The following is a 24,683-nucleotide window of genomic DNA, read 5'->3' as shown; positions in this document are numbered from 1 at the left end:
TTAGCACAGGTTTCCCTGGTGGCACAGTGGTTAAGAAGCCACCTGCCAATGCAGGGGACATGGGTTTGAGCCCTGGTCCAGGAATATCCCACATGCCATGGAGCAACTAAGCCCGTGTGCCACAACTACTGAGTCTGCACTCTAGAGCCCACGAGCAACTACTACGCTCATGCGCCACAACTACTGAAGCCCATACGCCTAGAGCCCATGCTCCGCAACAAGAGAAGCCACCACAATGAGAAGCCCGCGCACCGCAATGAAGAGTAGCCCCTGATTGCCTCAACTAGAGAAAACCCGTGTGCAGCAACAAAGACCCAATGCAGCCCAAAATAAAATAAATTTAAAAAAATTTATCACAAAATCAAGGAATGTCATCATGCTTTTAATGCACACTGACAATTTTTTAAATTTGGAAGGCAGGAAGAATTTTTACAATTGAATAATTATTAGTGAACATTTATTTTTATATGAAGGTAATACACTATCGTTATTTTAAATCTAAAAGCAATCATTGCAAGGGTTTGCTATGAAACATTTACATTTGTTTAGATTTGGCAGTTATGTCAGAAGAAAATACTTTTATTTGTGGCTTTTGAGAATAAAGCTACATCTTTTAATTTCAAAAACTATCTAAGTATACTCTCAATAGTGTAAATAACCAAACTTTTACCAGGCACCTCCTTAACTTCTACAAAATTTGTAACCTATGAAAAAAACCCAACAAAGACATAAAAAAGAAACACTAACATAAAAAGTTGTAAAATTAACCAATAAAAAGGAACATATATGGTATTTTCCCATATAGTGGGAAAAAGTAACGTATTTGGACGGAGTGAAGCATAAAGTAGAGAAATTAGCATCTCAGTTCAAAGTAGGAAAAACTTTTGAAAAGTCACCTTGGTATATTTGTGAAAAGGGACTTAAAAAGATGGAACTGGGATTTCTTGGTGATTCAAGAACTGTGTTTTCTTTCATAGCAGCCTGGTGGAACCAAGGTGGGTAAGGTTGGGATATAGTGTCCATTGCTTTCAAAACGGAAGCTGCTCAACAGATGGAGCTGGGATACATGGATATCCACAAGCAAAAGAATGAAGTTAGACCCCTAACATCTCATGCTGTACACAAAAATTAACTTAAATGGATCAAAGACCCAAATGTAAGAGTTTTATAAAACTACAGAATTCTTAGGAGAAAACATAGGTATAAAACTACATGATCTTGGTTTAGGCAATGATTTCTTAGATATGACACCAAAAGGACAAGCAACCAAAAGAAAAAAAATAGATAAACTGAACTTCATCAAAATTAAAAACTTTTGTGTCTCAAAGGACACCATCAATGAAGTGAAAAGACAACCCACAGAAAGGGAGAAATGATTTGCAAATCATATATCTGATAAAAAAACCTGTATCTAGGGACCTCCCTGGTGGTCCAGTGGTTAAGACTCCACACTCCCAATGCAGGGGGCCTGGGTTTGATCCCTGGTCAGGGAACTAGATCCCACATGCTGCCACTAAGAGCCTGCACACTGCAACTAAATGATCCCACATGCCACAGCTAAAGATCCTGAATGGGGCAACGAAAATCCCGTGTGCCTCAACTAAGATCCGGTGCAGCCAAATAAATATTTTTTAAAAACCCTAGACTACGTAAAGAACTTTTACAATTCAACAATAAAAAGACAAATAGTCCAATTTTTCTAATGGGCAAAAGATGTGAATAATTTCTCCAAAGAAGAAATATATATAGGAGGTATGCATCAAAGCACCAAGTAAAAATGGGATATTCTAGAACTGCTGGTCAGGGGACTTTGTCACCCTTTTCACTAAAGGGTTAGATTTTCAGCAGCCAAAGGCAGCCATTCCAAAGTGAATGTGATAGAACATAAAGAGGTGAACTGAGATGATTCACTTTGCAGTTTGAACAGTAGTGTTTCACAGGAAGGGAAAAAAGATCAACCTTGTATTTTTCTGACCACATAAAGGCTTCTTCTCTTTGTAATAAAGTAGAAAAGCTCTCTTCCAAAAAGAATATACAACTGACTAATAAGCACATGAAGAAAAGATGCTCAACATCATTAGCCATCAAGCAAATGCAAATCAAAACCACAATAAGATATACTTCATACCTACTAGGATGGCCACAATAAAAAATACAGACAATAACAAGTGTTGGCTAGGATGTGGAGAAAATGGAATCCTCATACAATGCTGGTAGGAATGTACAGTTGATCTTTGAACAAGACAGGGGTAATGGGCACTGACACTTCATGCAGTCAAAAATTCACACATAATTTACAGTTGGCCCTCCACATCTGTGGTTCTGGATCTGTGGATTCAACCACCCACAGACTGTGTAGTACTGTAGTATTTACTACTGAAAAAAAACCACGTATAAGTGGACCCGCACAGTTCAAACTCATGTGGTTCAAGGGTCAACTATAATATCTTTTGGTTGTTTGCTAATTTTCTTTCCTAATACCCACCTGCTTTCCTCTTTCCTTCCTTCATCCTATTCTCCTTACAATAGTAAACGTATATTGAAAACCTACTATTTGACGGTAAGGGTTCTGCTCTTGGGTAGCTTATAGTCACATTTGTTGTCTTTCTTCCTTTTCTCTTCTAATCACATACTGTTGTGCCTTCATGTGCCCACTACCACATTTTATTACCATCTATACACTCCTTTATTTGTGATGATTGTTTATATATTTAAACATATATTTATAATTACATACATGGATGATACTTTTATTAACATTATTGAGGTATAAATTACATATTAAGCTGCATATATTTAAAATGTACAAATTAACAAGTTCCAACACACATATAAATTTGTGCAGCCAGAATTACAACCAAGATAATAAATATATCCATCACCTCTAAAAGTTTCCTTGTATCCTCCTGCTCCACTGGCCACTTCCAAAAAACCACTGATCTGCTGTCACTAAAGCAGGTAGTCCTCGCTTTGCACAGTGGTACTGTACTGTAAAAATGACTGTGCAAACTGAAACTGTGAAAAGCAACCTTAATAATCAATGGGGAAAACTGTGATTGTTCAGTGACCTTTAAAATTTTTGTCAAAGCATTTTACTCTCTTACTGTTGGCTATAACTATATAGGAAAATAAAAAATAGTAAAACCAATATGTATTTAATACACTATAATTTGAAACACTGAGAATTTAAACTCTTTTATCTCTTTGTAAAAACTTATCAAGAGTACAGTGCTTGACTTCTTCTTTTAATTACAAAATTTATGACACAGAGCAAGCACCTTTTCTATGTCTTGGCAAGTTGTCATACTGCTTTATGAACTTGGATCAGTTTCCAACATTTGTCCTTTGTGCTTTGACTGTTGAAAAAATTTCTGAGAGTTCCATTAATGTGCAGTTTTTTTCTGGCATCATTTTCTCTGGGGCATCTTCATTCTTTTCATCACAATCACTTTCTTTATGTCCATAAGTTTGCCTTCATTAAGTTCCTCTAGCTGCATATCTAGTTCCTCTCAAACTGCAACAGTGTATCCACATTCCCATGGTCAACTATTTATTCTATAACTACATTTAGTTTGATTCAAATTTCTCTTCCAGTATCATCACTTTTTATTTCTTTAAATGTTTGGAAGAATTTTCCAGTGAAAGCATCTGGGCCTGGAGGTATTTTTAGGGAGAGTTTTTAATTACAAATTCAATTTCATTAATAGTTATGGGGCTCTTCAAATGATTATTTCACACTGGGTAAGTTGTGGTAATTTGTTTAGGTAACCCTCAGGAAGGCAGGAAAAAGAAATGAGAGAAATAAAAAACAGAGAACACACACATACACACATAATAAAATAAAATGGCAGACTTAAGCCCTAACATATCAATAATTACATTAAGTGTAAATGGTCTAAACCCATTAAAAGTCAGAGGTTGGCAGAATGGATTAAAAAACATGATCCAAATATATGCTGTCTACCAAAAACACACTTAAAATATAAGCATATAAGTAGGTCAAAAGTAAAATAATGGAGAAAGATATACAGTGCAAACGTTACTCAAAAGAAAGCAAGAGTGACAACATTAATATCAGATTAAGTAGCCTTCATAGCAAAGAAAATTACCAGAGACGGGGAGGAATATTACATAATGAAGAAACGATCAATCCACCAATAAAACATAGCAATAGTAAATGTATGTGTACCAAACAACAGGGCTGCAAAATATCTGAAACAAAAACTGATTGAACTGAAAGGAGAAAAACACAATTCCCCGATTATAGCTGGAGACTTCAACCTCTGTCAGTAAGTGATAGAACAGACAGAAAATCATCCAGGATATAGAAGAACTCAACACCATCAACTAACAGGACTGAACTGACATTTATAGAGTGTTCCACTCAGCAGCAGTGGAACAGGCATTGTTTTCAAGCACCCACAGAACATGTACCATGATAGACTGTATCTTGGGTCATAAAATAAACCTCAACAAATTGAAACAAATTGGAATTATACAGAGTGTTCTCTAATACAATGGAATCAAAACTAGAAATCAGTAATAGAGAGATAAGAAAATATCCAAATAAAGTATAATAGAGAGATAAGAAAATATCCAAGTAAAGTAAAAACCACACTTTTAAATAAAAGAAGTCCCAAGGGAAAAAAAGGTGAAAGAAGTCTCAAAGGAAAAAATACACTAAAGTGAATGAAATGAAAATACAACACACCAAAATGTGTGGGACATAGCTAAAGCAGTGATGAGAGGAAAATTTTTAACACTAAATGCTCATATTGGAAAGAAGAAATGTCTCAAATCAATAAGCTAAGCTCCCAATTCAAGAAACTATAAGAAGAAGAGCAAAATAAATCCAAAGCAACTAAAATAATTGAAGTAATAGAGAGAAGAGCAGAAATAAATTAAAAACAGAAAAGATAATGAAACAAAAAGATGGCTTTGTGAAATGGTCAGTAAAAATGACCAACCTATAGCAAGTAAAAAAGGAGATAAAAATTGCCAATATGAGGTATGAAAGGGGGGATACTATTGTTTCATTTGCTTTAAGTGTACTCATAATTGCTCACTGAACCATTTTTATGATGGCTGCTTTTAAGTCTTTGTTAGATAATTCTAATATCTGTCACCTTGGTACTGGCATCTACTGATTACCTTCAAGTTGAGATCTTCCTAGTTTTTGATATGAGTGATTTTTTCACTGGAGACTGGACATTTTGGGGATTATGCTATGAGACTCTGGATCTTCTTTAAAACTTTTGTTTTGACTGGCTTCCTCTGACACTGCTCTGGATGGAGATCAGGTTGGGGGTGGATATCATCTCATCACTGCCAGGTGATTGTATATGTCCTGGTTCACCATTTGGCCTGTGTTGACATCCGGGGCAGGGACTCTTTGTTACTACTGGGTGAAGCTGAGAGTTCTGGCTTCCCATTAGGCCTCCACTGATACCTCCTTTGCTGGGATTGATAAGAGCACCTTACTCCCTATGTGGCCTCCACTGATACCATGGGGTGGGGGGAGCAGGTGTCCTCATTACCTCTAAGGAGTGGTGAAAGTCTCCTCTGATAGTATGATAGATGGGAGGGAGAGGGATGCATCATTAATGCTGGTTTAAGGTGGAAGTCTAGGCTCCCCAGTTACTGCAACAGTATATTAAAATACTGACAATAAGGACATGAAAATGCCTGACTCCTATGTTCATTCATGATGCTGTTGTGATTTCTAGGAGGATGGTGGCAATGATGATGAACTAGTAAGGGTCCATAAGTGTACTGGGCAAGACTGTGAAGTTTTCCTTAACAGAACATAGACAGTCTCTCTGTGGGTGGGACAGCCTGGGCTTGGGTTTTTAGAAGTGATTTGACAAGCATTTCTGGAATATGACTAAGACCTAAGAACCTGCTGCTAGGGGCTGAGAATTCAAGAATGTGGTCTCTGACCTTTAAGAACCTAATATGTACTAGAAATAGATAGCTATACAATGAGATGTACCATTTCTCATAGTAACCAGCAGGTCCTACCAGCCCCTTTATCTGATTCTATTCCTTCCCTTTCCTTCCTTCCCTCACTCGCTCAAACTTATACCAAGCATTTTATTTCATGCTGGCCTTTGTGCAAAGCACTGGGAACACAAAGACCAGTAAGAAAAAGTGGCTTCCAAAACCAGTCATTACTCTTGAGGAGCTAAACTTACTACTTCCTCTGTCAGAAAAGTCCTCTCCTACTTAAACTTTCTTCTCAGGTCTTTGCAAATGAAGGCTGTGTGCTTATGGTCAACCTAATTATTCCAGTTACCCCCTTTCATTTGGGTTTATGCATTTTACAAACTCTGTATGTTTTGGTGCTCTGTTTACAGATGCTATCACTATGAAGCCCCTATTAAAATGAAGCAACTTGTCATGCAACTTAATAGGGTTATTATGGGGTTATGTAATTAATGTTCTGCTTCTCTTCAAAGGCTAATTAATAAATGCTACTGATTATTGTGTCAGACTGGGAAATCTTGGTCTCCAAAACCTTATAATTTCAGACTGGACTTCAAACAGTTTTATCCTGTGAATAGGTACATATATTATCCCTAAATAAACGACCTTGACTTCAACTACTGACCTATCCTAGGCTGGTATAATCTGCCATTGGTCTGAGTGAATTGCTGAACATGGTATGTGACTTTGCATTATAAATGTTTAATTAGCCACTCAAAGTCTCTCCTCAAGCAGCACACAGATAACCATAAGAGCATTCATCCCATAAATCAAAGATACAAGCATAAAAATACCTGAGGGAAGGCTGTGGAACAGCGTCTGGACTGGCTGGTACCTGGACTCCCTTTTCCCATTCTTCCTTCCATGTATCCGCAAAGAGGTAATAACTGTCAGGATTAATATGGTGAGAGTCTGGAAGTTTCATCGCACTGATAAGGTCCTTCCGGAATACCTGGGAAGACATTGCATACACCTTGAGAAGATCATCACTATGGAACTAACACCATTTAATGTTCTCCTTTTAAAAAGACCATCCCCACCCACTCTGCACTTCAACAAGAGAGACATCTCTTAACTTCGTAAATGGCCAGATCAACTTCTATTTGTAAAGAGTCTGAAGTATTGACAGGGAAGCCAGCTTGTTCTGGATTTAATAAAGAGGAAAGGGGTACTTCCTGAGTTATTTTTCTGGGCTCCTTGAATTTAAATCAACAATACAGGTTACTCTTAAAGAGTCTGCGTAAAACAAACAATCCTTAACTCTCTCAAATTAAGCAACAAGTATCCTATGATAACTTATAATCCAGAGGAATGGATAAAGATGTGGTACATATATACAATGGAATACTACTCAGCCATAAAAAGGAACGAAAGTGGGTCATTTGTAGAGATGTGGATGGACCTAGAGAGTGTCATACAGAGTGAAGTAAGTCAGAAAGAGAAAAGCAAATATCGTATAATAACGTACATATGTGGAATCAAGAAAAATGGTATAGATGATCTTATTGGGAGACTGGGATTGACACATATACATTATTGATACTATGTATATATAAAATGGACAACTGATGGGAAAATGCTGTATAACACAGGGAACTCACCTAGTGCCCTGTGGTAACCTAAATGGGAGGTAAGTCCAAAAGGGAAGGGATAACTGTATGTGTATGGCTGATTCATTTTGTGGTGCAGTGGAGGCTAATACAACATTGTAAAGCAACCATACTCCAATAAAAATTAATTTTAAAATAAATAAATAACTTATAATTATTTATTTAGCTATCACCTAATTTTAAAATTTACTTAGACATAATTTTAGTCTTACAGAGAAGTTACAAAAATAGTACAGAGCTCCCATATACCCTTCACATAGTTCCCTCTAATGTTAACATCTCACATAACCAGAGTACAATTACCTAAACCAGGAAATTAACATTACTATAATACTATAATTAATCTACAAAACTTATTCAAATTTTACTAATTTTTCCCCTAATGTCCTTCTGTTCCAGGATTCAATCCAGGATCCCACACTGCAGCAGCTGTCATGTCTCCTTAGTATCCTCCAATTTGTGATAGTTTCTCAGTCTTTCCAGACCTCGACACTTCTGAAGAGTACTGGTCATATATTTTATAGAATGTCCCTACAATCTGGGTTTGTCTGATGTTTTCTCACCGAGGTTATTCAGTTTTGAGCAAAAATGCCATAGAAAGGTTGCTGTGACCCTCTTATCCCATTATATCAGGAATGTATGATCTCAATGTCTTATTAGTGGTGATGTTAAACTTTATCAGTTGGTTAAGGTAGTGTGTCTCGCTGGTTTTCTCAGCTGTTAGGTTACTATATTTTCCTTTGTAATTAATAAATATCTTAGAGGAGATACTCTGAAATCATAAAAACATCCTGTTTCTCCTCAAACTGTCATGGACTAATTTTAGCATCCACGAATAGATACCTTGCCTGTAACAGTTATTACTGTGGTATTCTAATGGTGATTTTCTATTTCCCTCAGTTCTACATTTATTAATTGGAATTCCTCTGTAAAAGAGACCTGCCCCTTCTCCCTTATTTATTATTTGTTTGTTTGTTCATTCGTTCATTCATTCATTCATTGTTATTTATTTATATCATTATAGACTCATGGATCTATTTTATTCTTTGGGTTACAATTCAGTATTATTGTTGTTTATTTTGATGCTTAAATTGTTCCACCTTTGGTCACTGGGAGCTCTTTCAGTTTGGCTTGCACCTGTGCTCTTTTGACACATCCCACCCCTTTTTGAGTATTTCCTTAACTTCCTGCATTACAACATACCCCAGGCGTGTTAATATCCTCCACCTGATTATAAAAGCTATTGATTTTTATATGTTAACTTCATATCCTGCCACCTTACTAAATTCTTTTATGGCCTGAGTTAGTTTTATCATTGACTTTCCTAAGGTTTTCTAAATATACTATTGCATCATCCGCAAACAGAATTTTGCATCATCTTTACTTGGTCTTATGTCTCTAATTGGTTTCTCTTGTTTAATTGCACTGACTAATACCTCTACTGATATTTGGAATAGTAATGGGGATAGTGGGCATATCTGTCTTCTCACTGAAATTAGTGGAAATGCCTCTAGTGTTTCCCCATGAAATAAGATACTAGGTTGAAGACTATGTCATATTTATGTTATAATGTTAAGAAAGTATCTTACAGTTCCTATTTTCTTGAATGTTTTATAATGCCTAAGTACTGAATTTTATTAAAGACTTCTTTAGCATATATGGAAATAACTATATAGTTCTCTCCTTAGATATATTAATATGCTATATGATAATATTAGATTTCTTAATACTGAAACTTGCATTTCTAGAATGAATATCTATTTGGTCATGATATATTATTTTCTTAATATGGTATTATATTCGTTTTCTAATATTATTTTTGTATCATTCTCATGAGTGATATTTATCTGCAGTTTTCTTTCTTTCCTTTTTTCTGGTATTGTCTTTGTCTTTTAGATTTAGGTATCAGCATTTTGCATGCTTCATAAAGGGAATTAGGACATTTTCCTTGCATTACAATGCTCTAGAATAATCTGAGAATTATTGGGACTATCTGGTCCCTATGAAACCATCTGAACTTGGTGCTTTTTAGTGGGGTAGTTCCTTATTAATTTTCTCTACCTTTTTGGAAATTGATCTCTTTAAGCTTTCTACCTCCAATGGGGTCAATTTTGGTAATCTGTATTTCCATGGTAAGTTATCTATCTTATCCAGGTTTTCAAATTTATTTGTACAGAGGCTTGCAAAGTATACACAGTTACAGCAACCTAAGTGTCCATTGACAGATGAATGGATAAAGATGTGGCACATATATACAATGGAATATTACTCAGCCATAAAAAGAAACGAAATTGAGTTATTTGTAGTGAGGTGGATGGACCTAGAGTCTGTCAAACAGAGTGAAGTAAGTCAGAAAGAGAAAAACAAATACCATATGCTAACACATATATATGGACTCTAAAAAAAATGGTTCTGAAGAACCTAGGGGCAGGATGGGAATACAGGAATAAAGACGTAGATGTAGAGAATGGGCTTGAGGACATGGGGAGGGGGAAGGGTAAGCTGGGACGAAGTGAGAGAGTGGCATGGACTAATTTATACTATCAAATGTAAAATAGATAGCTAGTGGGAAGCAGCCACATAGCACAGGGAGATCAGCTTGGTGTTTTGTGACCACCTAGAGGGGTGGGATAGGGAGGGTGGGAGGCAGATGCAAGAGGGAGGAGATATGGGGATATATGTATATGTATAGCTGATTTACTTTGTTATAAAGCAGAAACTAACACAGCACTGTAAAGCAATTATACTCCAATAAAGATGTTAAAAAAACATAATGGAAAAGAATATGAAAAAGAATATATATATGTATAACCAAAGTCACTTTGCTGTACAGCAGAAATTAACATTGTAAATCAACTATACCTCAATAAAATTAAAAAAAATGCTTTTCCAGGAAGAAAAACAAAAACAGAAACAAAGTATAGACAGCTCCACTTTGCACAGCAGTGTGCACAGGGGTGAGGAGGACACGAATGATATGCTTACTGTGGCAGCCAAGAGGCTCCCAGTGCGAGCCTTAACCTTACCCCTGGCAAAGGATCCCTAGCTGTGTGGAAAGTTCAAAGGCCAGAGGTAGGGGATGATGATATGGGTACAGCTAAAACTTGGACTTACAGAGACAAAGAGATTCCCTATAGTCCATTTTCTACACCTTAAGCACAGTTAGGTACTGACAATATGGGAATGAATACCCATCTAAAGTTTGATGTACAGTTATCCTCTGACTGAATGGGCTCCTGCGTGATTGACAGGCACAGAAATGTACTCACAAGCCTGGGAACATGACTTAAATTGCTGTGGCAACTTAGGCTTTGTGATTCTGCCTTTTCAAGAACAGGAAAGAAGAATGCCATGAGTTCTTCAGCTAACCTGGTACTGATTTCACTGATGAAGGCCCAGTTAATGCCTAAACAATGAGGGAATAAACTTTCATATAAAAGCATACATACACTGATATATACCTCACCTACTAAGTGCTAATTCTGAAAAAAAAATCAAACAACCACTTGCAGGTTTAAGGTAAATGTGTCTACATCTCTGGATTATCAAAGGAAGAGATGCCATCAAGCAAACATTTTAGCCTTTAATGCTAATCAACGTTCTCTGAAGAGAAACACTGTCCAAGTTATGTGTAACACGAAAGTTGAAGCACAGTGCATGGTACAAGAAAGCAATTAATTCTCAGTTGGTGTAGTTCTGTTTAAACTGACATTTCACAGAGTACAGGACTGAACTATCACATAATCGAATGATGTCATTTAAATGCATAAGGACTCATTCCATTTGCTATTCTGCAGGGACAACTCTACAAATGCCTTTTGGTTTCATTTAGGGAAGATTTAGAATGAATAATATGACCTGAGCAGGAAACCAACGTTAAACATGCTGGTGTCGAGGTGGCAACAAAATGACTTTCCTACCAAGAATCCTAACCAATTAAAGTTAATTGGGTACTGTGCAGGGAGAAAGCTAAGTCTATAGGAAACAAAAAACCGGTGGTTTACTACATAATGCTTTGTATAAGGAGGTAAGAGAGGATCACAGACATATCCATTAACATGTTTTGCACAGAGCTCAGTGTTCTGGGTGGCTAGTTGGAGAAACTGAATCACCATTTTGCTGAACACTCTGATCCATTTCTATAAATTACCAGAGTGCCTTTAATGAGACAGTGGTTAAGACACGGTGGCAATTTACAATTGTGCTCAACTACTGCCTGTGGGAAATCCTACCTTAGCTCTGCAAAGAATACTAGAGCCAAGTATTTTTCAACCTCATAAAATATTTCATTATTTTCCATACAATACACTTCTCAAAATAAATCAACTGATTGCAAAATCATGCTTTGGGATTAACAATAATCACACAGCATAAGCTATGTCTTCATACTTGATATAACTGCTTATGAAAGTCTGTTCTGTAGAGTTTCCTAAGTAGCCTGGAAACATATTGCAGTGGGCTGAATGGTGGCCCCCCAGAAGATATGTCCACATCCAAATTTCTGGAACCTGTGAATGTTACCTTATATGAAATGGGATCTCTGCAGATATAAATAACTTAAGGATTCTGAGATGAAAGGATCATCGTGGAATATCCAGGTGGGGCTTAAATCCAATAAAAAGTGTCTTTATAACAGAAAGGCAGAGGGAGATTTGAGACAGAAGAGGAGAAGGGATTATGACCATGGAGGCAGAGACTGGAGTGATTCATTAATCCACAAGTCAATAAATGCTGATAGCTATCAGAACCTGGAAGAGGCAAGGAATGGAATCTACCCTAAAGTCTTTGGAGGGAATGCAGTCTGGCTGATTTTGGACTTCCGGCCTCTAGAACTGTGAGAAAATAAATTCCTGCTGTTTTAAGCCACCCAGTTTGTGGTAATTTGTTATAGCAGCCCTAGGAAACTAATACACACATTTACCAAACAGAAGAGTAACTTGAAGACTCTAGACAAAGAGGCCAATGAAATCTGGCCCTTGTCCATTGCTTCAGAAATAGTAAACTTCCAGGGAACAGGCACTCTGTGAAGTCTGGGGAACCTCGGACTGCAGAAATACCGATCAACTCATACCTATTTTTCTTAAGCAAATGAAGGCTAAATCCAATGACTACTGTAAACTTCCCTTCCACCTTTAGAAAAAAATAGACTTACATGGTAAGCCTGATTTCAATTTTACAAGCTAGCCAGATTAAACAGCATCAGATCCAAGGTTTCTAGAGAAGCATTTTTACTCAAGGCAGAGTGCAAGAGTCTGCCTTATCTTGCTGTAGAAGTCAAACATTTCAAGTATGAGGCAGAACATAAAATGCTGAAGAGGGGATAGGAATTTAAGTTCAGTACTCAGGAAGATATCTGCAAAGTGATATGAAATACATTTACCAGACTGGTCTCATGAATCTGCTTCTGGTAAGAAAAGTCATTTTTAAAGGTTTATAAAATAAACACAGGCAAAATAGTTACAGCGTATCCTGGGTAGAGGTATGAGCTTTATATACATATAGTGGCACACACATACATGCATATTTGTATATATTTTCATAAACAATAAAAGGATAAACGAAGAACTAAAAAATAATAATAATAAACAGCATGGAGGAAAGGGGAGAAAATAGGGAGAAGAGAGACAAAAGCTGAATCTTTCTGAATGTATTTTCATAGTTCGATATTTGAACCAGGTAAATGTTTTATATGGTAAAAAGTGAAATTAAAAATGTTTAGGGGACTTCCCTGGTGGTGCAGTGGTTAAGAATCCACCTGCCAATGCAGGAGACATGGGTTCAAGCCCTGGTCCGGGAAGATCCCACATTTCACGGAGCAACTAAGCCCGTGCACCACAACTACTGAGCCTGCGCTCTAGAGCCTGCAAGCCACAACTACTGAGCCCACACACCTAGAGCCCGTGCTCCACAACAGGAGAAGCCACCACAATGAGAAGCCTGTGCACCACAACGAAGAGTAGCCCCTGCTCACCACAACTACCCCGCTCGCCACAACTAGAGAAAGCCTGCGCACAGCAACAAAGACCCAACTCAGCAAAAAATAATAAATAAATAAATAAATTTATTTAAAAAAATTTTCTTTAGGACTTCCCTGGTGGTGCAGTAGTTAAGAATTCATGTGCCAATGCAGGGGACACGGATTCAAGCCCTGGTCCGGGAAGATCCCACATGCCGAGGAGCAACTAAGCCCGTGCGCCACAACTACTGAGCCTGTGCTCTAGAGGCCGCGAGCCACAACTACTGAAGCCTGCATGCCTAGAGCCCATGCTCTGCAACAAGAGAAGCCACCACAATGAGAAGCCTGCGCACCGCAATGAAGAGTAGCCCCCGCTCTCAGCAACTAGAGAAAGCCCATGAAGCAACGGGGACCCAATGCAGCCAAAAATAAATAAATTTAAAAAAGAAAAGAAAAAGGAAAAGCGTTACAAAAAAAAAAATCTTTAAAGAGAGGAATATGGGTCCCGGGACAGACTGCCTGGATTGGTCTACTGGTTTCACCACTTACTAGTTTGGGAAGCTGTCTAAATTCTCCATGTTTATTTACTTATTTGTAAAACAAGGATAAGAACACTTACCTCATAGGGGTAGTTGTAGGGATTAAATAGGTGAATTTATGTAAAGGTCTTAGCATGGTATTGGGCTCATTGTAACTGCTAAATAAATTCTAGTTGCAGTTATTTTATTATCATCATCATAGTCTCAGCTTTAGTTCTAAAAGCAGAAAGAAGTATATAGCTGAATTCTCCTCTCTAGTCCATAAAGTAATTGTTGATGGGTAAAAGGAGATGTGAGTTCAGGGCTCAACTAAAACATGCATGGTTTGACTCCCAAAGACAGTGTTCCCAAGCAAGAGCTCCATCGAGAACTTTAACCAACATTCTATAGGTCATGCGGTAATACAGAAACTTCACAAAATGAACCATGGCTATTCGTTGCTAAATTAAAGATTGTGAATGAGGGATCTGGATGTTGACATTGACCTAGGTAATGAAGTTGAGAAGTTTTACAAGTTCTTAACTGTGTGCCTATTTTATATGCACTGGTAGTTTCCCCAAAAGTTCCTGAAACAAAAATGCTTTGTACTTACCAGATATCTGCTCATTTATGGTCAAAGAGGGGATTCACAGGCTAACATACAGCCCAGAAGCTATGCCAAGTCCAACAGTGCATGCACATCTTGGCCTCTCAGATGCTTGCAGAAACAAAGGAGGCCTCACTATGAATTCAATTAGAATATCAATGCTTAACCTGCCAGAGCCACAAAATGAAAATGCCCTTCATGGACAGCTCTGGCTTTTACTGTTCTCATTAACATCTCTCAGTGGGCAGTTTCTTATAAGCACAGCTAGTCTGAACATTTCTGTGACATTTTTTAGAGGAAAAGCCAAAACATGTGCTTCCTGTATGACACAAAGGGGAACACTGTCTGGTCCATGTATAATGAAGCAGAGAGATTGATCAGTTTTGATTCATAGTCACTAAATCTGAAATACATAACTGACGACAAACAGATGTCACCCCCAAAGCATTAAAAAACAGCTGCAAACACGGTAACTCTATTTAATCAAGAGGAATTAACCGTAAGTGATTTTCTTAGAATTATACAATCTTAAGGCAAGAAAAGATTTTTCAGGTTATCTAAAAGAATCAACCACTTAAAGCAGAGAAAACCTAGCAAAGAATACAAGCTTGTTTTTATATCAACAAAAGTAGCCAGTGTTGTCAAGATACTGTGTCCCACGTTGGTTTTTCCAATGAAGCAAAACTTATTCAATTTCTAAGTTTAAAACTTTAAAAATCATGGAAATACTTTTCAGATAGTTTAAATAATTCTTAGGTTTCTTATAAAGAATAAATAGGACATTTCTGATGGTTAATGGGCTGACATCAACTGGAACATCGATTCCCGTAAAGCAATGTACTTTTGGGCTGCTTAGGTAGGTTTGATTATTCTCCTTACCCTGTATCAGAGGCATATACATCCTGTTAATGGAGGAGGAGGAACAATTGAGTCTGACTTGGAGATGTGAGCAATTTTCATACAAGAGATGACAACTGAGGTTTGCTTTGAAAGTTTTTCTCCCATTCCTCAATGTCCCTTTTTGTGCAGTAAGTGTGCATTTGCAAGCTTAGTACTTTTTATCTGCTGTGGGTCAGAAAACCAAATAATCAAGCTTGTTAGAAATACAGGTAAAGTGATATAAATAGGCTCTATTTGAGAGTATGCAGTGTTCTCTGCTGAGTTAAAATATATGAGCTTTCACTCTGTTGCTATGAAAGTCTTAGATATAATAAATGAGACTCTGGGCCTAGAGAAGATATGCAGTCAATCTTTTAAGATAGGTTGATATATTTTATAGACCAGTCAGACTAATATTAGGTGAAAATATGCAGGCTTTTGAGAAAGAATAAAAGACTTTTTAATATATTCAAATTGGTCATCTAGTACTATGAGCTTTTTCTAGGGCAATTAGCTTTTTAAAAACATCTTTTAGAATAGGAGCCCTTTTGAGAATCAGATGAAGGCTACTAGCTCAGAAAAAAAATACACATAAAAACATACCCTTAAAAGTCTGTATACAATTTTCAGAAGGTCCCAAAGCCCCTGAACCGTATGTGGAATTCACACACCCCTAGGAAATACTCCTCTAGAGGATAACTCAGGGAGGCACACACAGGAATCTCACCAAAGCACTAAACATCAAAGAAAATATTTGTCTATCAATGCAGCCAATTAAGCCCCAGTGAAAAAGATCATTTATATTGCACTTCAATGACTAAAAAATAAGGTTTCATCTTGGACCTGTAGAGAGTCAGAAAAAAGAAATTCTCATCTTTACAAGAAGAAAAAGGCAGGAGAGGCAGCAAATTAACGAGTTTTTGTGAAGCCATTAGAGAAATGAGTCACAGGACAAATAGTCAAACTCAAAGAGAGGCAAGCACGCCTGCAGGGAGACACAGGACAGGAGCATTTCCTTACTTGGGGCAGAAGCCACAGCAGGAACATTAAACTAGAAATTCTGATGAATCTCTGGGGGCTAAGTGGGGCCTACTATGAGAATATGAAGTTTCTGGGGGCTGTAGTCATAGGGGGTTCCCACCTTCTTGTAAGCTTTTTCTCTAGAAACCCAGGAGGCCACTCACAGGGAAGATGGGGGAGAACCTGGAGAAAAAGCTCCCCCAGTGGTGCTGTCTGGGTCGCTGGTGCTCAGTGTCCTGGCTCCCTTATTGAACAAAAGGCTTCATCTACAGAGGAAGGATTTCAAGTGAGGGCACTGGACTAGTGCTGTGGGAAGGGAAAAGCACCCAGCCTCAGCTTCCCTGTGTTACTCAACAGAGAAAAAAGCCTTCATCTGCAGGAGAGAAAACTTCAAGGACATAGACTGAGAATACCAGAGGATACCTGCTGCAGGCATTCAGGAAAATAGTGGGCAGGGGCAAAAATGCTCTATCCCTGAAGTCTACCTCCCCAACCTCACCCCCAGACACAGGACCACTACACACTCCAAAGACTGAGACATAATCAGAAGAGTAGAGAACACCACCCCTCCCTCATACCCTACCACCACACTAAAGCCTCCAGTGATAACAGTGGCTTACAGCTAGGAGAGCTGTAGAAGACAAAATCTCTCTGAGGACAAGCACAAGGGGAAAAGTCAAGAGACGAGACAAAAACAAAGTTATCTGAGGAATTCCAAGTCTCTGGTACGCATAGCAATAACAAATTTCAAACACTCTTGTACACTGCTGGTGGGAGTGTAAACTGATGAGACCCCTTTGGAAGATAGTCTGGCATTCCCTCAAATGGTTAAACAGAGTTACTATGAGACTCAGCAATTCTACACCTAGGTGTTTTTGAAAACATATGTCCACCTAAAAACGTGTATATGAATGCTCACAGCAGCATTACTCATAATACTCCAGAAATGGAGACAACCCAAATGTCTATCAACTAATGAATGGATTGTAAAAATGTGATATATGCATACAATGGAGTATCATTTAGTCATAAAAAAGAAATGAAGTACTGATACATGCTACAGCATGAATGAACTTTGAAAATGTTATGTTAAATGAAAGAAGCCAGACACAAATAGCCATATATTGTATTATTCCATTCATATGGAATGTCCAGAATAGGCAAAACTGTAGAAACAGAAATTAGATTAGTGGTTGCCAGTGGCTGGGAGTAGGGGCCCAGGGAGTTAACTGCTAATGGATAGGGAGTTTCTTTCTGGGGTGATGAAAATGTTCTAAATTTAGACTGTGGTAATGGTTACCCAACAACTCTGTGAATATACTAAAACCCACTGAATTATACACTTTAAGTAGATGAACTGTATGCTGTACGAATTATATTTCAAAAAGATGTTAAAATGTCTTTTAAAAAAGAACAATTGTTGTGGCATCAGTGGACATCACCTGAGAGGCTTTGACATCCACTCCCACCCAGCAATAATAAGGCATTCCTCCTCCTCAATGTGATATCAGCAGAGACTGGGTAGGGAGCCTGGACTATCACCACTGCCCATCAGTAATGCAGTACTCCTTACCACACCACTGCCCCTGCTATCAGTGGAGGTAACAAAGTGGGGATTTCCACCCCTGCCAAGTAGTAATGAGCCAACCTTCCCCCTTCCCAGAGGGATAACAGAACTACCTTCCTAGAGAGATAATAGAACTAGGATGGGGAGCCTAGGAATTGTGTAACTGGTGGTAAAAAGTCAGTGTCTCTCTTCCCCACTGGTGTGGTTATTATGGAAGCCTGCTAAAACAGATTTAAATAAGACTTAGTGTCTGATAACATAATACCAAAAAACAAAACAAAACAAAACAAAACAAAAACCCAGCCCAGGATGCAATAGGAAATCGTTCATAATACTAAGAACCAGGAATAAGAGACCATCAACAGATACCAGCACTGAGATGACACAAATGTTGGAATTATCTGACAAGGATTTTAAAGCAGCCACCATAAAAATGCTTCAACAAGAAATTACAAACATTTTTGAAACAACAAAAAAAGAAAGTTTCAGCAAAGAAATAAGAAGATACAAAGAATAACCAAATGGAAAATTTGAAATGGAATAATATAATAACTGAAATAAACACATAGGATAGGTTCAATAGAATAATGGAATTAACAGAATAAAGAAACAGGGAAAAAGAGAAATTAATCTAACCAACAGAAAGAATATACACTGAAAAAACAGGAAGAGTCTGAAGGACCTGTGGGAAATAACAAAAGATCTAGCATTCATGCAGTTGAAGTCTCAAAAGAAGAAAAGAAAAAAAGGTGGAGCTGAAAAATAGCTGAAGAATAATGGCTGAAAATTTCCCAAATTTGGCAAAAGATATAAACTTAGATTCAGGAAGCTGATCAAAGCCCAAACAGGATAAACCCAAAGAAATCCATGCCCAGGCATGGATTTCTAAAGTTTTCTTTGGAAAACTAAAGACAAAGAAAAATCTTGAAGGCAACTGGAAAAGAAATGACTGATTACCTACGGGAGAGCAACCATTTGAATGAGAGCAATCTCTAATTAGAAACCATGGAGGCAAGAAGGAAGTAGCACATTTTTCAAGTGCTGAAAGAAAAGTTCTGTCAAACCAGAATTCTATATCAAGTGAAAATAACCTTCAGGTAAAACCAAGACATTCTCAAATGAAGGAAAACTAAGAGAACTTATCACCAGCAGACTCCCCCTAAAAGGACAGCTAAAGGGAGTTCTTCATATAGAAAGGAAATAGACAAAAGGAAAGTTGGAACATCAGGAATAAAGGAAGAACAAGAGAATAAAAATACGGGTAAATATAATAGACTACCCTTTTCCTCTTGAGTTTTATAATAATATTTTACTGTTGAAGCAAATATTCTAACATTGTCTAATGTAGTTCTCAATGTATGTAGAGTAAATATTTAAGACAACTATATGATAAAGGTGGGGGTGGGGTGGATAAACAAACCAAATGGTGGTAAGCTTCCTTTACTTCAAAGTGGTAAAATGTAGAGATCAGGAGACTGATGTCATGTTTGTTAAAGGCCCTCCCTTTTAAAGGTTGCTTCCCAAGAGCAACCACTAAAAATCTACACAAAGATATACCCTTAAAACCACCATAGAAAAATCAACATGGGGGAATTCGCTGGCAGTCCAGTAGTTAGGACTCTGCACTTTCACTGCTGAGGCCCCAGGTTCAATCCCTGGTTGGGGAACTAAGATCCTGTAAGCTGTGCAGTGCAGCCAACAAAAAAAAAAAAAGAAAGAAAAAGAAGAAGGAAACTCAACATGGAACTTAAAAAAATGTTCAAGTAATCCACAAGAAGACAGAAAATAAAAGAGGAACAAAAAACCCAGAGAAAACAAACAGAAGAATAGTAAAATGGCAGACTTAAACCAAACAGTAGTAAAAGTTACATTAAATATAACTGTTTTAAATATGCCAATTAAAAGACAGAGATTGAAAGAGTGGATTAAAAAATGACCCAACTATATATCATCTGCAAGAAACTCATTTCAAATAAAAATTATATGTATAAATCAAAAGTGAAAGGATGGAAAAAATATACCATATACCATGTAAACAGGAATCAAAAGAAAGCCAGAAATGATATTAATATTAGATAGTATAGACTTAAGAGCAAACAAAATTACCAAAGACAAAGAGGGACATTATATGATGATAAATTCACCAAGAAGATATAGCAATCTTAAATATGTATGCACCTAACAACAGAGCTTCAAAATACACAAAGCAAATTTGATAGAACTGAGAGGAGAAATACCCAAATCCACAATTACAGTTGGAGACTGCTACAGCCCTAACTGAACAACTGATAAAACTACTAGGCAGAAAATAAGCTGGGATACAGAAGAACACCATCAACCAATAGGACCCAACAACAGTGGAATACACATTCTTTTCAAGTGCCCATGAAACATTCACCAAGATAAACCATATCTTGGGCCAGAAAACAAACCTTGACACATGTAAAAGAACTGAAACATACAGACTATGTTCTCTGACAAAAATGAACTCAAACTAGAAATCAATAACAGAAAGATAGCAATAAAAGTCTCCAAACGCTTGGAAACTAAACAACACACTTCTAAATAATCCATGGATCAATGAGGAAGTCTCAAGGAAAATAAAAATATTGAAATGGATGAAAATGAAAATAAACATACCAAAATTAATGTGGTGCAGCTAAAGTAGTATTTAAAGGGAAATTTATAGCACTAAAATTCTTATACTAGAAAAAAGGAAAAATTTCAAATAGCCTAAGCATCTACCTCAAGAATCTAGAAAAAGTACAAAATAAAACTGAAGCAAGAAGGAAGAAAATAATAAAAGTAAGAGCAGAAATCAATGGAAATTGAAAAGAGAAAAATAAGAGAGATGATTTCACTGATATATAGAATAATTTGAGCAATACAATATATTATGTAGTACTGGATTATAACCCAAAGTATAAAATAAATATATGTCAGTCCATACTGATATAAATAAGTTATTAAATAAAAATTTTAAATGAAGGCAGCATCCAAGGAGGTTCTTACAATTGCTTAATTTTGGGAAACAATCAGATTATCTAATAAAAAGCTCTTGGCACAGAAAATTACAATAAATGGTACCTATGAGAGGTAGGCGTGATAACATCCATGTTATAATGACAAAACAAATGATTTCAGAGAGATGAAATAAACCAGCCAAGCAACACATGGAATCAATCTTTTCTAATGCCAAGGCTGGTTTTGTCCTACAATATCAGGTTCTCTCTTTTATAATAGAATGGGACATATAAATGAAAAAATTTGCTTCCAGTAGCCCAGGTCCCCTATCTCTTGCAACAAAAGACTGATATTCTCACTGACTTGGAGGCAGCAGGCCTTAAGACTCAAAGCTCTTGAGTCACTTTATGTTCGAGGACTGGCTGTCCTAAATGGGAAAGTAGCAAGGTTTCTTTCTCACCATTCTGTAGTCAAAGCCTCCTCTGGATAGGTGGGAAATTTGTTCTGCTCCTGTTTATGTGCGTTTTATTCCCTAAGTTTTTCTGCATGACACAGACACATATAAATACACACTGATATTCTACTCTGCCCAGAAAGGTCCCTGGCAAAAGGTGAAAATGAAAAGTGACCTCTGAGAAAGGGAGAAATGCTCTCTCTGGCTAACACCCTAAAGCAATGCCGCCCCCCCCCCCCCGCACCACCACTTGCATGAGGGCAGGTGGAACTTGGACTTGTTTCTAATCAACAGAATATGTCAGACATGATGGGATGTCACTCCCTCGATTAGGTTATGTTATGTGGCAAATGTAATGGGATGCCATTCTCATGATTATGTTATATAAGACTCAGTCTTGGGCTTCCCTGGTGGCGCAGTGGTTGAGAGTCCGCCTGCCGATGCAGGGGACACGGGTTCGTGCCCCAGTCCAGGAGGATCCCACATGCCGCGGAGCGGCTGGGCCCGTGAGCCATGGCCGCTGAGCCTGCGCATCCAGAGCCTGTGCTCCGCAATGGGAGAGGCCGCAACAGTGAGAGGCCTGCGTACCGCAAAAAAAAAAAAAAAAAAAAAAAAAAAAAAAAGACTCAGTCTTAGCAGACTGGAGTAAAAGACTCTCCCCTAGCTGGCTTTGAAAAAGTAAGCTGCTGTGTTTTGAGACGATCTATGGAGAAGGCCACATGGCAAAGAACTACAAGCAGCCTCTAGGAGTGGAGGGTGGTACTCTACCAAAAGTCAATGAAAAAACAGGGACCTCAGTCCTCCAGCTGGAAGGAGATGAATTCTGCCAACAATCTGAATGAGCTTGGAAGCAAATTCTTCCCTAGTCAAACTTCCAGATGAGAACACAGCCCAGCCAGCACACTGATTACAGCCTTGAAAGACCTTGAACAGAGAGAACCCAGTCATGCTGTGCCCAGACTCCTGACCCACAGAAACTGAGATAATAAATGTGTGCTGCTTTAAGCCAATAATTTTGTGATATCATATAATGCAGCAACAGTTAACTAATACATTCCCTTTTCCTTTGCAGCCAAGGAAGACTACTCATAGTAGAAGTGAAGATAGACAAGGTCAGTTTCTCATCATTTAATTATCACAGAGGAAAGTCTGTAGGATTCATAAAACAATTACCAAATCCAGGTGCAACCCTGGTACTTTGCTGCCCTTGAAGCAGAAGACGACTAGCCTCACAAGGACTGGCCCATTTTTCCTGGCCTGGTGGTAGTGCTCTGAAGGCTGTGAGGACATACCAGAGCCCAGATCTCCAATCCAGTCCTTTCCTTCTCTATCCACAACTTCCTCATCTATCCTTTCCTGCACTGCCTCCCACCTGCCAACTTAGCTCTTTCCTATCATAGGCCAGATCTTTGGCTCTTTTGGTCCTTCCCAATTCTCCAAATCTGGCTCCCTTTGACTTCTTGGCTAGGAGAGGATTTATATTCTAAAGCCATGCACTTAGGTGTCATCACCAAAATGAAAGCACAGTGAAGGTTACTGTTTTCCCCAAAGGAAAAAGGAAACGGAATCTTTCTTGAAAAACAAAAAAGTTCATCAGAAAACAAGCCTATCCATTGGCATGTAGTTTACTCCTCACGTCTCCAAGATCTGGGTATTGTAGATATGTAGGCAGAAGGTAGCTATCTGTCTATTTTTTAAATCTTAAGAATTTAATATCTGATCTCACCTCAGCAGGTTTCTTGTGTTCATTTGGAATTTTTGACTTGCTCCTATACATTGAGCCAGAAGTAAAGGAAGTGGAAGGACCTGCAAAAGATAATTAGAAAAACATACTGAGACTTATTACCTGCTATTATAACTAAATGTCATCCAAAAGAATATGAAATATATGGTGGAGAAGAGCACAGTGACCTCATACCACTGAAGAAAACAGTTAAATTGCAACCAAAAAAGTTTCATAATGGAGTTTAATGACATTTATGGGTGACATCCCAGGGTGCAAAAGCTTCAACAGTGCTAACACTGAGGAGATTCAATTTGGTGTAATCATATTTCATAATAACTTGGAATAACACAATTCATGTTCCATCTGGAGAAAAAGTATCTGCAAAAGCAACTGAAAAAACTAAAAATGTGGAGCAGGTAATCTGTGTAACCTTCAGCACTTCCCCAAATGCTACTGTTAATAAAGTTGTTGTCTTTTACAAATGATGACTCATCCAGTCAAACACTTAGTACCTGAGCTACAAATAGAACTGTAGGGCCTACAATTATGCTCTCATACTTTTCTTACTTTCTAGAAAAGGACTGTTATATCATTGGTAGATGTGGCTTTGTTGCTTGGGTAAATAAAAAGTGAAAAACAAAATGCTATATGCCGCATAAAACCAATTTTCTCACCTAACTTATCTATGTCTAATGAAATTTAAATAAGAAAAATGGTACTCCAAGCTTTCCTTCCTAGAAACATTATTTTTTAACCATTAAAAGAAGCATGAAACAGCTTGTCCTCAAGTCAAAGAAATCCTCAAGGATTACAGATACAGAGGTTACCAGCTGTTCGCTGGTTCTACTCACTCTCGTCTGAACTGTCACTGCTGCTGAGAGTTCTATGACGTTTCATCCTGGAGCATCCTGGGAAAGAGAACAACACTGAATAAAATAGTCAACCCACACATACCCATCCCAGAGGGCAGTCAATACTGCTCAAGAAGCAGCAGCAGGCAAATCACACAAATAAAATAATTTCTGTTAAGAATATTCTCAAATGACCTAGAGTGATGGGAGAAGAGTACTACCAAATTCTCCAATACACAGTGTGTCAAAGACTGGGTGAGGCCACATATTAGCTTTAGGAGGAAATCCAAGCAGCAGAGAATGAATGGTATAGGATTGGCTGGAGCCTCAGATGTGGCCACATGACCACTGTCCACCCAAACAAAGGGGGGCAGCCACAGGGTCATCATCAGCCAAGGATCCCCAATAAGAGAGGAGCAAGAAAGGAAAAAGCAGTTGCAAAGGCAGAGCTGTCAAGGGCCAAGGTTAAAAAGGCATGAGACATGGCTGGCTGAAGAAAGAACAAGTGAGGCATGTCCCATCTTTAAAAGCACAAACCATTGCTTT

General features: G+C 37.9%; 1 protein-coding gene across 2 annotated transcripts in view; it reads right to left on the bottom strand.

Moving 5' to 3' along the window:
• JADE3 (jade family PHD finger 3) overlaps nucleotides 1-24,683 on the bottom strand; it is a 151,339-nt gene that overhangs the window by 46,935 nt on the left and 79,721 nt on the right. For both annotated transcript variants that reach the window (XM_082864236.1, XM_082864235.1), the window contains exons 2-4: nucleotides 24,138-24,194; nucleotides 23,287-23,366; nucleotides 6,780-6,937 (exon numbers count right to left, since the gene is read on the bottom strand). In XM_082864236.1, the coding sequence (XP_082720362.1) occupies nucleotides 6,780-6,937; nucleotides 23,287-23,366; nucleotides 24,138-24,183 (284 nt within the window). In that variant the 5' untranslated portion in view covers nucleotides 24,184-24,194. The remainder of the gene's footprint in view (nucleotides 1-6,779; nucleotides 6,938-23,286; nucleotides 23,367-24,137; nucleotides 24,195-24,683) is intronic.

Source organism: Leucopleurus acutus (assembly GCF_964270905.1).
Source record: "Leucopleurus acutus genome assembly, chromosome: X".
NCBI lineage: Eukaryota > Metazoa > Chordata > Mammalia > Artiodactyla > Delphinidae > Leucopleurus > Leucopleurus acutus.
This window is presented reverse-complemented; position numbering and strand designations above follow the sequence as displayed.